Source organism: Cydia fagiglandana, chromosome 7 (assembly GCF_963556715.1).
Source record: "Cydia fagiglandana chromosome 7, ilCydFagi1.1, whole genome shotgun sequence".
NCBI classification, from domain to species: Eukaryota; Metazoa; Arthropoda; class Insecta; order Lepidoptera; family Tortricidae; genus Cydia; species Cydia fagiglandana.
This window is the reverse complement of record NC_085938.1, coordinates 12,763,621-12,775,981: the sequence shown is the minus strand read 5'-3', so window position 1 is coordinate 12,775,981 and position 12,361 is coordinate 12,763,621. Positions and strand designations below refer to the sequence as shown.

The 12,361-nt window shown below is 37.8% G+C and overlaps 2 protein-coding genes across 2 annotated transcripts; one reads left to right on the top strand and one right to left on the bottom strand.

Annotated features, from left to right (window-relative positions):
• Window positions 1-1,365: 1,365 nt before the first annotated feature.
• LOC134665894 (uncharacterized) lies at window positions 1,366-9,074 on the top strand. The gene is made up of 6 exons (XM_063522938.1): window positions 1,366-1,759; window positions 2,397-2,552; window positions 3,203-3,648; window positions 4,101-4,284; window positions 7,436-7,568; window positions 8,286-9,074. The coding sequence occupies exons 1-6, from the start codon at window positions 1,493-1,495 to the stop codon at window positions 8,933-8,935; spliced, it is 1,836 nt and encodes a 611-aa protein (XP_063379008.1). The 5' UTR covers window positions 1,366-1,492; the 3' UTR covers window positions 8,936-9,074.
• Window positions 9,075-9,091: 17 nt separating this feature from the next.
• LOC134665906 (large ribosomal subunit protein uL29m) lies at window positions 9,092-9,962 on the bottom strand. Its single transcript, XM_063522960.1, has one exon. The coding sequence runs from the start codon at window positions 9,896-9,898 to the stop codon at window positions 9,128-9,130; it is 771 nt and encodes a 256-aa protein (XP_063379030.1). The 5' UTR covers window positions 9,899-9,962; the 3' UTR covers window positions 9,092-9,127.
• Between the last annotated feature and the right edge of the window lie 2,399 nt (window positions 9,963-12,361).

Genomic DNA, 12,361 nt, shown 5'->3' with positions numbered 1-12,361 from the left:
CAACTAAAATGTTTGAAGTCGGTGCCAAGCCAAATAGTCACAATACGGGTTCTTTCTTTGTTTGTAGGTTGGCATTCGATTCGACGGGGTGTTTTTTTTTTTTGTCAGAGGTGGAGGTAATCCTCATTGGATACTGCCGGCCCGGTATCCGACAGCATGCCCGACTCGGCTGCGTTGGAGATTTTTCTCCCAGCCGCCTACGGACTAAACCCCTCCACCCTGTAAAGTGTTTTGTTGCCAGAAACTCGGCGCTATCGGTATACGCGTTGTTTCTGGGTGTGTAGTTGTGTGATCCGGGAAAGAATTAAGTGTAGAGTACGTGATGAGTTGTAAAGTGTTATGTGTGTGTTGAGTGTACCTATGTGTTAACGAGCATGAGTGCAAGAAGCGTATTTTAGTTTTAATTTAAGCTTTTCTTAAGAGTTCTTTTCGGGCCAAATTGTCATGGACATATTGTCACTAAACACTTTTGCGATTCGGGTACATATCAATGTTCAAGGTCTGGATCTGAAGCTATATCAACATTTGAGGAGTTGGACCTCATGGAACCACGTGACGTTCCACGAGGTACCTTGTGGCGGCTGCGCTTACGTCACATAGCGCCGCAATAATATTGGAGCGGCGTTAATAATACTTAGCGTAAGCGCCAACCGCCATTAAGGTAAGTACATTTACCCATGAGACGTCGCAAATGTTCCTTCAGAACTTAGGTCCTACTTAACGAAGAGGACAAATCGCCAAAATTGAAATATGCATTGTTAAAGAGTCCTGTTCTGGTGATCATCAGCAGTTCCACTTCATGAAATGGCACTGTTTTGGATGAAACTGCTTGATTTGTTGATGAATATACTTTATATACTAAAATCATTATATTCTTTAAAATTTCAAGAGTTCCCTAGATCCCTCACGAATCCCATCATAAGAACTGGGTTTTGAGAAAATCCCAGACAAGTCAGAAAATGACGGAGAACTGAGGTAACATGAAAGAGTAGGTAAGTATATATATTAGGGGTTAAAAAAAAATACATACAAAAAAATACAGTCTTAAAATACATCTTTCTCTGTCACTCTAATTACGCCTTCATTGGAGTAAAAGAGAAAGATCCCCGCAATTGCGCATTTCGGTTTTTACGGTAGGCCCTCTTTACACCCTAGAACGTCTAGAACCGCTCCAAGTCGGGGTCAGGTGCGCCCGTCTGTTACGGCTTTGACACTTGACAGTAAAATTGACACTGCCGAAAACGAGGCAGTATGGCCTTTGGTCTTAGCCATAGTCTGTCCAGAAGGACGAAAAAAAAAACAAGTAGTTGACACTGACATCTGACAGTGACAGTGACAGTGAATGAGAAATTGGCGCGTTGTTGATCTCTTGGATTAAAACGTAGTGATTATATGCTCTTTGTCTTGGATTTGTTGTTATTTTCAGTGATTTACAATAACTCAAACTAAATCTTGATTTTTAATATGCATAACGCCTAGTAATTAACAAGCCATGTCCAGTCCCGAAAAGAAACGTATGAAATATGGTCCTAATAATCAAGTACAACGTGAATCTACAAATCTAACACAAAAGCGTACAAGATCCGAAGTAAAAACTGATTTAGAACGGCAAAAACATCTGCAAACCATGAAGAGGAAAAATTTTGTAAATGCATGTGAAAAGGTGTCATGTGAAGCATATTTAAATCGGCAAAAACGGCTACAAATCTTGAATTTACCAGAATGTGCAAAAAGTGAATGCAACCATTCAAAACATGAGGTAAACTACAACTGCAATGTTTTGTATAATAGTAATAAGTAAACTGGACACATCTTTATGTGTACATAAGCCTAGCAAATGTATGACGAAGAACTAGGTGGAAATAAGTTCAGGTATCCGTGGATTTGTCCAAGTTTGGAGTTTGCAGTTGGCAAAGGGGGTTTTTTGGGAAAAACTTGAACAGTTTTACTAATAATTCCCTATCTGTTAAGGCTTTAATCAGTTTAATCCTACGAAGCTCGGAACCATTTTTTTTTGTAACCTTATTTTATGCTCTTTACGTAGGACTGAATCATGTATTTAGGTAACAACTTCATATTATTAGATTGTCCCATTAAAAATGAAATAATAAACCAAAGAACGAAAAAGAATGTAATAGTACAGTCATCAGCAATAGTATCTTACACAACTAGGGCCGCAAAAATATATGACGCGCTCTTATTGCGCTCCAAATAAGAACGTGTCACATATTTTTACGGCCCTAGTTGTGTAAGATACTATTGCTGATGACTGTACCAGTATTTTTTTTATTAATAATAAACCGGTTCCAAGCCTTAATGAATATAATATGTGCCTTCAAAAATAACAAAGAATATAATAATCATCAATTTAAATATATATCTTAAATTTATTTCAGACTGAACAAGAAATGCCTTGTTATGCTACAGAGACTTTCAACATTGAAATAAAGAGCGGAATGTGGTATGATGCATTAGAAGTGTGCCTAGTCAACATTTCACGTGATCAATACTTATCCGCTGAAGTCATGAAAGAAATTATTGAAATAATGCTGGTAAGCATCAGTTTTTATACTCTATTGCAGGGCTCTACAAACCCCGGCCTGCAAAGCGTTTCAATGTGGCCCGTCAACAGCATTCCAATCCGGCCCGCGGAAGCCAGGCTTCAAGGGTTCAGTTCCTATAAGCTATTTACAGTCATATTATAAGGCAAATAGCTCACCCTCGCCGACCTCTGGTATAGATGATAATTTTTCACATAATCTCATATAAGATAGATATTTCTAACCTAATCTCTAGCAGGATCAAGAAACCTTAACAAATTATTGCAACATCCTTGGTTAAACTAAATCTGTGTGTGGTAGAAACACTAGAAACCTAAAGTCAAGGAGTGCAAGTTAGAGGTCACAAAAAAATTTAAAATTTTCCTTTCTTTCTTTTCTTCTTCGTTACACTCTTGACAAAGTGGTCGTGGCCATTATGTAGACTTTTGAGCGACTTGTTTAACGACACGTCGCCATTCCTCCCGTAGAGTTGCTTTCCGTGAGCATTCGCTTACTGTGGCCGACACACTGGCTTTGATTTGGTTGGTCCATCTCATTGGCGATCTTCCTCTAGCCCTGTCACCTTCCACTGCACTCTTGTAAAGTTTAGGTATATGTAAATTTGTCTAGTAACAATTTATAATTTGTATTATATGTTTCAGAATGCACACGATGATAGTTATGTAAACTACACAGTGGAGGAATTAATAGATAAATGCCAACTAGTCCTTGCTGTGAATTTCAGCACCCACCCTCCATGTCCGAAAGTATTAAGAAAGTGCTACGAAAACTTCCTTACAACACCTATGGATTTGAAAGGCAACACTTTTACTAATCGGACGGAATGCGGCTTTAATGAAGGAGTAATTAAATATTGTATGAACCGGCTTGAAAATGACATAAATGCTGAAAACAATGAACCCCTAGTAAATCTGTATGAGAACACACCATTTGAAATGAAGGAAGGTGTTCAAGGTTTACATTGGCAAAAGGAAAAATTTGAAATATTCGAAGGTCTTGAAAGACCAGAAAGAATTAAAAGGCTGATGGCCGTCCTTGAGAGCACTATTGAACTCATACAATACGACCTTGCCATATGGCTTACAAGGTTTCATATTTTTATTATCATAAATTTTATTGTTACTTTTGACATAGGAAATATTGAGTATGGAGAATTTCACCATCTTCCTAATAAAGTCCATGTGTCTATTTCTGAAAGTTAATACTTACACTTAAAAAGTCAGAGTGCATACAGAACTCATAAGGATTTTATTTTGATTGAAGTCATGGAACTTATGTGAAAATTATACTTGTATCGGGTTTATCTTCTGCGGATTTTCATATAAGTATTTCATGCTGTCTACCGTATTTTTAGGATTCTGTATTCTGAGGCATTTCTACTATGTGACCAGTATTATTAATATACATCAGGGTTTTGGGTGCAGGAATAATTTAACCTTATCTTAATGCAGCAATGACTGCTGCAAACATGAAGACTTAAAATACTACTCAGTCCCAATATTAATTTAATAATTTTATTAGTTAATAATATTCTTACAGGCACACCAGGAATATGGGCAGACATATTATGAATTTGAAGGGAAGACCCTTGCTCGCTGCCCTTCTGTGGCCGACTACTCCCCTGAACACTGGGGGTTTCACCAAAAACTGTCGCCAGATAGTAGACTTGTTTATATATGTCATTCACCTGCAGTATCCGGAGGAACACATACAACTGATGACTGTAAGTATGTTAGTCTGGCAATACAACGAAAAATATTTGTTGTCAACTGTATCAATAATTTAACTGAAAAAAAGACTACAAGATGGACCATATAAAACGACTTGTAGTCACCATACCATACATCGGAACTCTACAGCCTGTAATTAGAGATGGGCGGCGGGTAAATACCCGGGGTAGATATCGGGTATTTATCGGGTATTTACCCAATCTACCCGGTATTTACCTTTTCTACCCAAATGAGTGGGTATAAATAAAAGTTGGAAACGGAGTAGTACATTTAATGGAAATATTGCAAATAACAGTTTTTTTGATGCTCATGTAGTTATATAAAACGTATAATATTTATATTGACTAAGAAAATTGACAAATGCTTAATATCTTAAACATACGTTCTACAATACGTGTGTTTGTCACTCTACTCCTCCTAAACGGCTGGAACGATAACGATAAAATTTTGTGTGTATATTTCAATGGGTTCCTGAAGGGTTGGGAAAAACAATTATACCCGGTAGGTGGCGCTGCTATCGGTATATAGCCAAATTCGATTTACTGAAACCGATTTGGGTGAAATTTTGTGTATATGACTATTATATATGTATATTTCAACGGGTATCTGGATGGTTTGAAAAACTATTGGACCCGGTAGGTGGCGTTGCTGTCGGTATATCACCTAATATTAAATTACTGACTGAAACCGATTTGGATGAAATTTTGTGTATATATTTCAACCGGTACCTGGATTGTTTGAAAACACTATTGGCTATATATATACCGATAGCAGTGCCACCTACTGGGTCATATTGTGTTTTCATCATCATCATCATCATCATCAGCCTACTCTCGTCCACTGCTGGACATAGGCCTCTCCTATTGCACGCCATTGAGCACGATTTGCGGCAACTTTGATCCAGCTCTTGCTGGCCGCCTTGCGAAGATCATCGCTCCATGTAGTCTGAGGGCGTCCTACTCTACGTTTGCCGATGCGCGGTCTCCACTCGAGAACTCGACTACCCCAACGGTTATCGGTTCTACGGCTAATATGACCGGCCCACTGCCACTTCAGCTTGCTAATCCGGTGGGCTATGTCGACGACTTTAGTTCTCTGACGGATGACTTCATTTCGAATACGATCCCTCAGAGAGACTCCGAGCATAGCCCTTTCCATTGCTCGCTGAGCGACTTTGAATTTATGGACTGACCCTACCGTGAGTGTCCACGTTTCGACTCCGTATGTCATCACGGGTAGGACGCACTGATTGAAGACTTTTGTCTTCAGACTCTGTGGGATTGACGACGTGAAGACTCGACGCAGCTTCCCATAAGCTGCCCAGCCCAGCTGTATCCTTCTATTCGACTCTTTCTCGAAGTTGTTCCTTCCTAACTGCAGTATTTGCCCGAGGTAGACGTATTCCTGAACAACCTCGAGAACAGCCCCTTGTACTGAAATAGGTCCCGGAGCAACACATTTGTTGAACATAACTTTTGTTTTGTCCAAATTCATCCGGAGACCTATGCGTTGAGAAGAATCAGCTAGACCGGTCAGCATATGCTCTAAATCCTGCAACGTCTCAGCCATGGTGACGATGTCGTCCGCAAATCGCAAGTGTGAGATGTATTCGCCATTAATGTTAATACCATGTTCCTTCCAGTCGAGCGTTTTAAACATATCCTCCAATGCATTTGTGAACAATTTGGGGGAAATCACATCCCCTTGTCTCGCACCACGATGCATGGGGATAGGCTTAGTCTGCTGGTTTTGGACTTGGACGGCCATGGTAGCTGCGTTGTACAGACATCTCAACACTTGGATATATCACCAGTCGACTTGGCATCGCTGTAGGGAATCCAGAACAGCCCAGACTTCAATGGAGTCAAAGGCTTTCTCATAGTCCACAAATGCTAAGCACAGGGGCCGATTATACTCTTCAGTCTTCTGTATAATCTGCCGCACTATGAAGATGTGGTCTATGGTGCCGTATCCTCCTCGAAATCCGGCCTGCTCCGGTGGCTGAAATTCGCCGAGTCTTCGTGCTAGGCGCTTCGTGATGACCCTCGAAAACAGCTTGTAGATGTGGCTTAGGAGCGAAATGGGTCGGTAGTTCTTCAATAGGGCCTTATTTCCCTTTTTGAAGAACAGCACGACTACACTCCTACTCCACACCTCTGGAGTTCTCCCATCGAAAAGAGCGGCGTTAAAGATGTTCTGGAGCTCCTTCAGTGCAGGTTTACCTCCCGCTTTCAGAAGCTCGTAACGCCGCCCTCGCCTGGGGCTCTTCCATTTTTAAGCTGCCTGAGGAGCATCTCGATTTCGTCAGTGCTGATTTCTGGCAAGTTTTCGGTAAAGTGGCGGATTAATGTGGCTCTCGAATCCTCATTTTCGGGATCTGGTTGAGATCAAACAATTTAGATACACACAAAATTTCATCCAAACTGGTTATAGTAAATCAAATTTGGCCATATACCTAACGAAAAAATTACTGTATTAAACGATAAATAAAATAAAATGTAGAAATATCAAAACCAAAATATGACAACAATTAAAAAATAGTAGGTATATAGGTATTCAAAAAAATTCACGAAAAAAAATTAATTGTGTACAAAAAAGTTGTGAGATTTTGATTTGTATACTTTATTTTAACTTATTTTCATATTTATACGATAATAATATTGATATATCTTAGTTATATAATGAATTTCTTCAATTATACGAACTAATTTTAAATACCCAACAATTTGGGTACATACGGGTAAATATCGGGTAGATTGGGTAGTTTTGGGTATTTTCCCGGTATTTACCCGCTGGCGCCCATCTCTACCTGTAATTCATGTAAATTACCACTAATCAACTTTTAGGTACAGGGGTATACAGTAACATGGGCGAATACTATAGTCTGTATCTTTAGGTATTTAAATAAAAGTAAACAACTCACACATTACATGATCAAATAATGTAGGTTAAAGTCAAGTCGTTCAGTGATACATCCAGGCGCTTTTGTATTTGGTTGGTTAACCAATAAACTAAAAATGTACAAATTGTTTGTTTACTTTTATTTAAATACCTATCTAATATACAAAGCAGCATTTTTATTGTTGTTAAAATTTGTAGAATGTGTACTACATTTTACGAAACTACAGTGTTTATCTTTTTCAGACCTGGCTAAACACGATGATTCAAATTATCTACATATGTGAAACAAACTCCAATAGTGACTACCCCAATTTAGGAAAATACTGCAACTCATTTGCAAGTAAATTTTATGAAAGCATGACAAGTTACGAAAAAGGCAAGTACAAATTTATTCACAAGAGCTAATGGTGCAAAATAGTATAGTCTGGGCCTGCAGCAGCCTTAGTACTAATTATTATAGACGTGCATAGCACTGTCATGTTCACACACCTGCAAGATGAATTGAATTGATATATAGTTGCATATTTTGTCAGGTGACAAGCCAGTCACTATAGTTCGTTTTTTTTAGCATTAGAAAGAACTCTGCAGAAGCAAGCGTGCAGTTTTTATCAGGCTCGTTAATTGTTAATAATTATTGAGTTATCTAATGTAGCATGGTCAATACATATAATTTACTTCAAATTGTTACCGCTAAAAGTGCCAGATTTAGATTTATGGCTATGAACTTGTGGTGGTACTTAGTGACTTTTGCTTGCCACCCGATGATATTATGTTTATGGTTCTGAGACGTTACTTAATTTATTTAAAATTTGATCCAGGCAACAAGGCCCACCTTACAAATACTTACATATATCACAGAATAAATAATAGTACTAGGTACAGAAGACTCACTCTCTAACAAAACGCGTCTGTCACGATCAGCACAGATATGGCCGCTAGGTGGCGACAGCGCCACGCGCGGCTTATGGCAAACCCCAAAATTGGGGTCGAACGGATAGACTTTTAGCTACCTGTAGCAAAGCGAGCCACGCCTGCTTATATGTACTGGCAGTGTGTGCATACTCAGTCTTGACTAATTGTCTTTATTTTGCAGGTCTGTCCAATGATTCAGTAATACATATATTGGAAAGAATTCAGCCCCCATTCATGAGATACTTGATAGGAATGCATGTTACCAAATCTTTTTTAAAGGTCAAAGATAAAGAGGACAATGTGATCAGAGTTTTAATTGACTATATTCAAAAGTGTCAAAAGGAAGGATATCCTCAATGCAGTGACATACAAGTATTGAAATCACAATCTTCCACAACAGACAAAACTTATGACATGTTACTGTCTCTGATGGAGCAATGCAGACTGGATGAAGTTAGTCTGTCAAACTCGGATAACAATAACAATAATGGATTTCCGAAAATGTCACCCTCCAAGCCTGACAAAGTTGTCAGTGAATATCATGTGGTGAATGTACTATACATAACACTTGAAGCTCTTTTAGATGCCTATAGTGTGAAAACCGTACAAGAGACATTAGATGATCTCAATAACAAATTATTGCGAGACTCTTCACAAGCTTTCAATATAGTTATGCCCAAACCTGGCACATATTCTGTTTCTGTAGACTACATAAAGAAATACAGGACTATTTATGCATCCCTGCAAGAACTTATAAAGATGAGGCAAAGTATGATGAAAGATGAAGGGTGGCCAGAAGTGCTGGACCTGTTTAATAATATATTGGAATAGCACTCTCAATACCTCTACTTTTTAAGATTTTTAATTATCTTTTTGTGATTCTATGTATTAAACCAAGATGTACCTGCTGATTAAAATATTGTTAAACAAATTATAAAAGTAACTATAAGACATGAGAAATAAATAATACTCCTGTATTTTCCACAGAATTGTTTTATTAAACTACCACACATAAATTAATAACTAATATTTCGGCATAAAATGACCTCTAGCCTTCCTGCTGCGTTTAGCTCTCTCTATATCAACATCTGGGTACTCTGCTTTAAGTTTTTCCATATCCATATCAGGGAACCTTTTCAAAAGGTGTTGCACATGATGGAAGTCCCTATTCCGAGCCTTTCGTTTCTCATTGAGCTGTTTCTCTCTATACAATCGGAAAAACTTCTTCACAGCCCTGCTATTAACGAAACCATGTTCCAAATAAGGCTTCACCCATCGACTGTTCATGAATTGTGGGATAAAATATTCCTTCTTTTCGTACTTTTCAGGCAACCCAAATACATTTACAACATCAGTTACTGGTCTCTCCCCAGTTTCTCCTGTCTCCAGCTGGTAATATGCCACATTACGCTCCCTCACAACTGTCTCTATGTTATTCATGGACTCTTGCACTTTATCTATTCTTTCTGGATTAGGAAATAATCTTACTTTTTCATTACATGCATGTTCCATAGTATAAAGCATGTTGCGTTCTTTTAAGAGCACATACCACAGCTTGTGTAGATCAGTGTTCGATTTTATCCTAAGTTCATCTAGTTTCCACGCTCTTCCTACTTTAATATTAGTCTCCTTCCAGTTTTTCTTGTTATCGAAAAATTCCATTAGATCTTGAACAACATTAGTTGTGTGTAAGGTTTTTCTATTGAAAACGGGGACACAAGCACCAACAACATTGTAAGACTGGTGGTACAGCGCTACTGATGTCTTAATTAAACTCCTGATACCAGGAATCATTGTGCTTATTATTTAAACCTGTATTTTTGCGAGAATTTAAGCCTTTGCAGGTTAGTATTGAGGATGAACACAAAATGACATTGACAAGGGTAGTGACTTTTTTTATCAATGGCGGCCTGGATACGAGTCTTTTAAGCCAAGTGAAATGACAAGAAAAAAAATATATAGTTGGTCAAGCAGATGTTGTCAGTAGAAAAAAGCGGCAAATTTGAAAAATGTAGGCGCGGAGGGATATCGTCTCATAGAAAATCTGAATTTCGCTCCTTTTTCTACTGACAAGATTTGCTTGATTAGATGGACAGTCAATAACACATAATTCACAAAAAAAAGGTCACAATATAATAAAAATGGCAAAAAATAAAACACTCAAACTACGGTTCTAATATATATTATTTGATTTGTAAATAATTATGATGTCAAAATTATTAACTGATTCAACAAAAAACACATTCATTTTAATTATATATGGCATTTCGCCATGGCTCACATCAAGCAAACGGCACGGCACGGGTCAAACAAATCTTGTCAGATTTACTATGGGACGATAACCTTCAGCGCCTACATTTTTTAAATTTGGCGCCTTTTTCTACTGACATGATTTGCTTGACCATCTATAGTAGAACTTGTAGAAACTTGATGACATATTTTATTTTATTTTGGAAATATCATACATATTCTAGTATCTTGGAAAATCATATGTGACGTTCCACGGCAAAAGGTACCTAATGGCGGCTGGCGCTTACGTCACATAGCGCCGCAATAATATCGCAGCGGCGTTAATACTCGTAATAGCGTAAACGCCAACCGCCATAAGGTACCTTTACCCGTGAGACGTCTCAATATATTTACATACAAGTTATATATACAGTGGTACTATCCATAGTGATTATATTCTCTTTGGTACTATCTTCTAGTACTGTGTGACTCAAGGCCCCAACGCTGTCTGTTCTCTTTGACGGCGCAGCACCTAGTATCATTTCTCTCTCCTTGCTCTTTTAAAAATGCCGTTTGTCAAAAAAGGACAACCATACTGTTGACAAGATGGACTTCAAATCCAGGTGTCCCCTTTTTAGGTAGATCCAGGTTGTGTATGTGTGCGTAAAAACGTATATGTGTGCTCTTTAAGGGATGTGAAAAGTCGATTTTAAACATGTTATATATCGAGAACGCAATAGCGATTAATAATTGAAGCTTCAATATCTTCGTTAAACATAAACATAATTGAAATGCTAATGGATATACTGGGTCAAGCAAATCTTGTCAGTAGCAAACGGCGGCAAATTTGAAAAATCGCGGGTTAGCAACACTTGTGTTCGAATAATTCGAAAATCGCCTGTCATTTGTGTTTTATCTGTGGAATGTGGATCGCGAATGACAGCCATCATCTTTGTTTACATTCTGAATCGATTCTATTTCAAGAGATATTTCTGCTGTGTCACCATTAAATACCAATATATTAAATAAAATTGTGCTTAATCAAAGATAAGGTGCCTACAATGCCTACAGTTCCAACTGATAAATCTAATAAAATATTAAAATCCAATACGACATCTATCTGCTGAAGCAATGATTTTTTTCATTACATTCTTGTTTAACGGCATATTCCACTTCTAATTTTATTTTGAGATCTTCAAATTCACCACACACCGCTTTTAAATTGTCCGTCCATACCATTTAATAACAATTTCAAACATTTTCAATAGAGAATCCACGAGTGACAATTTGAATTGACGTACGTAACAGGGCACGCTCAGCAGAAAAAAAAGTTTTGTTTCGATGTACATTGTACATTGCTGCTTTTCTTAGCGCAATACTACTCTTTGAGTGTTGCCCTACTTTAGTTTGCTTTACATTGCTACTGACAAGATTTGCTTGACGCACTATAATTAATATATTATAATTTTATAAAATAATTCAATTATTGCGGAACACCTATTTTAATAGGTATTTATGTATTTTAATTAAATGTCTGAACTTTCCCTTGATTCCCTGCTGGGGCGTGACTATAAAATTGTGATCTGATCCACAATAAAGAATAAAAGCGTTTTTGTTCATTTTAGGTATCGTTAAACCTTTGAAGTAAAATTAAAATTGCAAGAAATGTCGACAGTTTATCGATATGACTTTATCGACATGGCTACAGCAAGGTTACACATTGTTAATCGTACACTAAACAAAAGTGGTCCCAGTGACAGCTCGCTTGGAAGGTATCTCCGTATATTATTATATCTATGGTGTGACTTATGGTCACCCTAATTAGAAAGAGATGCAACGGCCGACTTTGACTTCTCACGTGGACACACTTTTTGATCAATGGACTCAGTCCGGTTTATTCTCTAGGTCCGTGCTCGCATCCAGGCCAATAATTGTAAAAAAAAAACTTATTCTGTTCCAGATATATTAAGAAACGCAAGATATAATTTATATTGGCCAAAAATTTCAGCCTTATTTGAAAATCAGCGT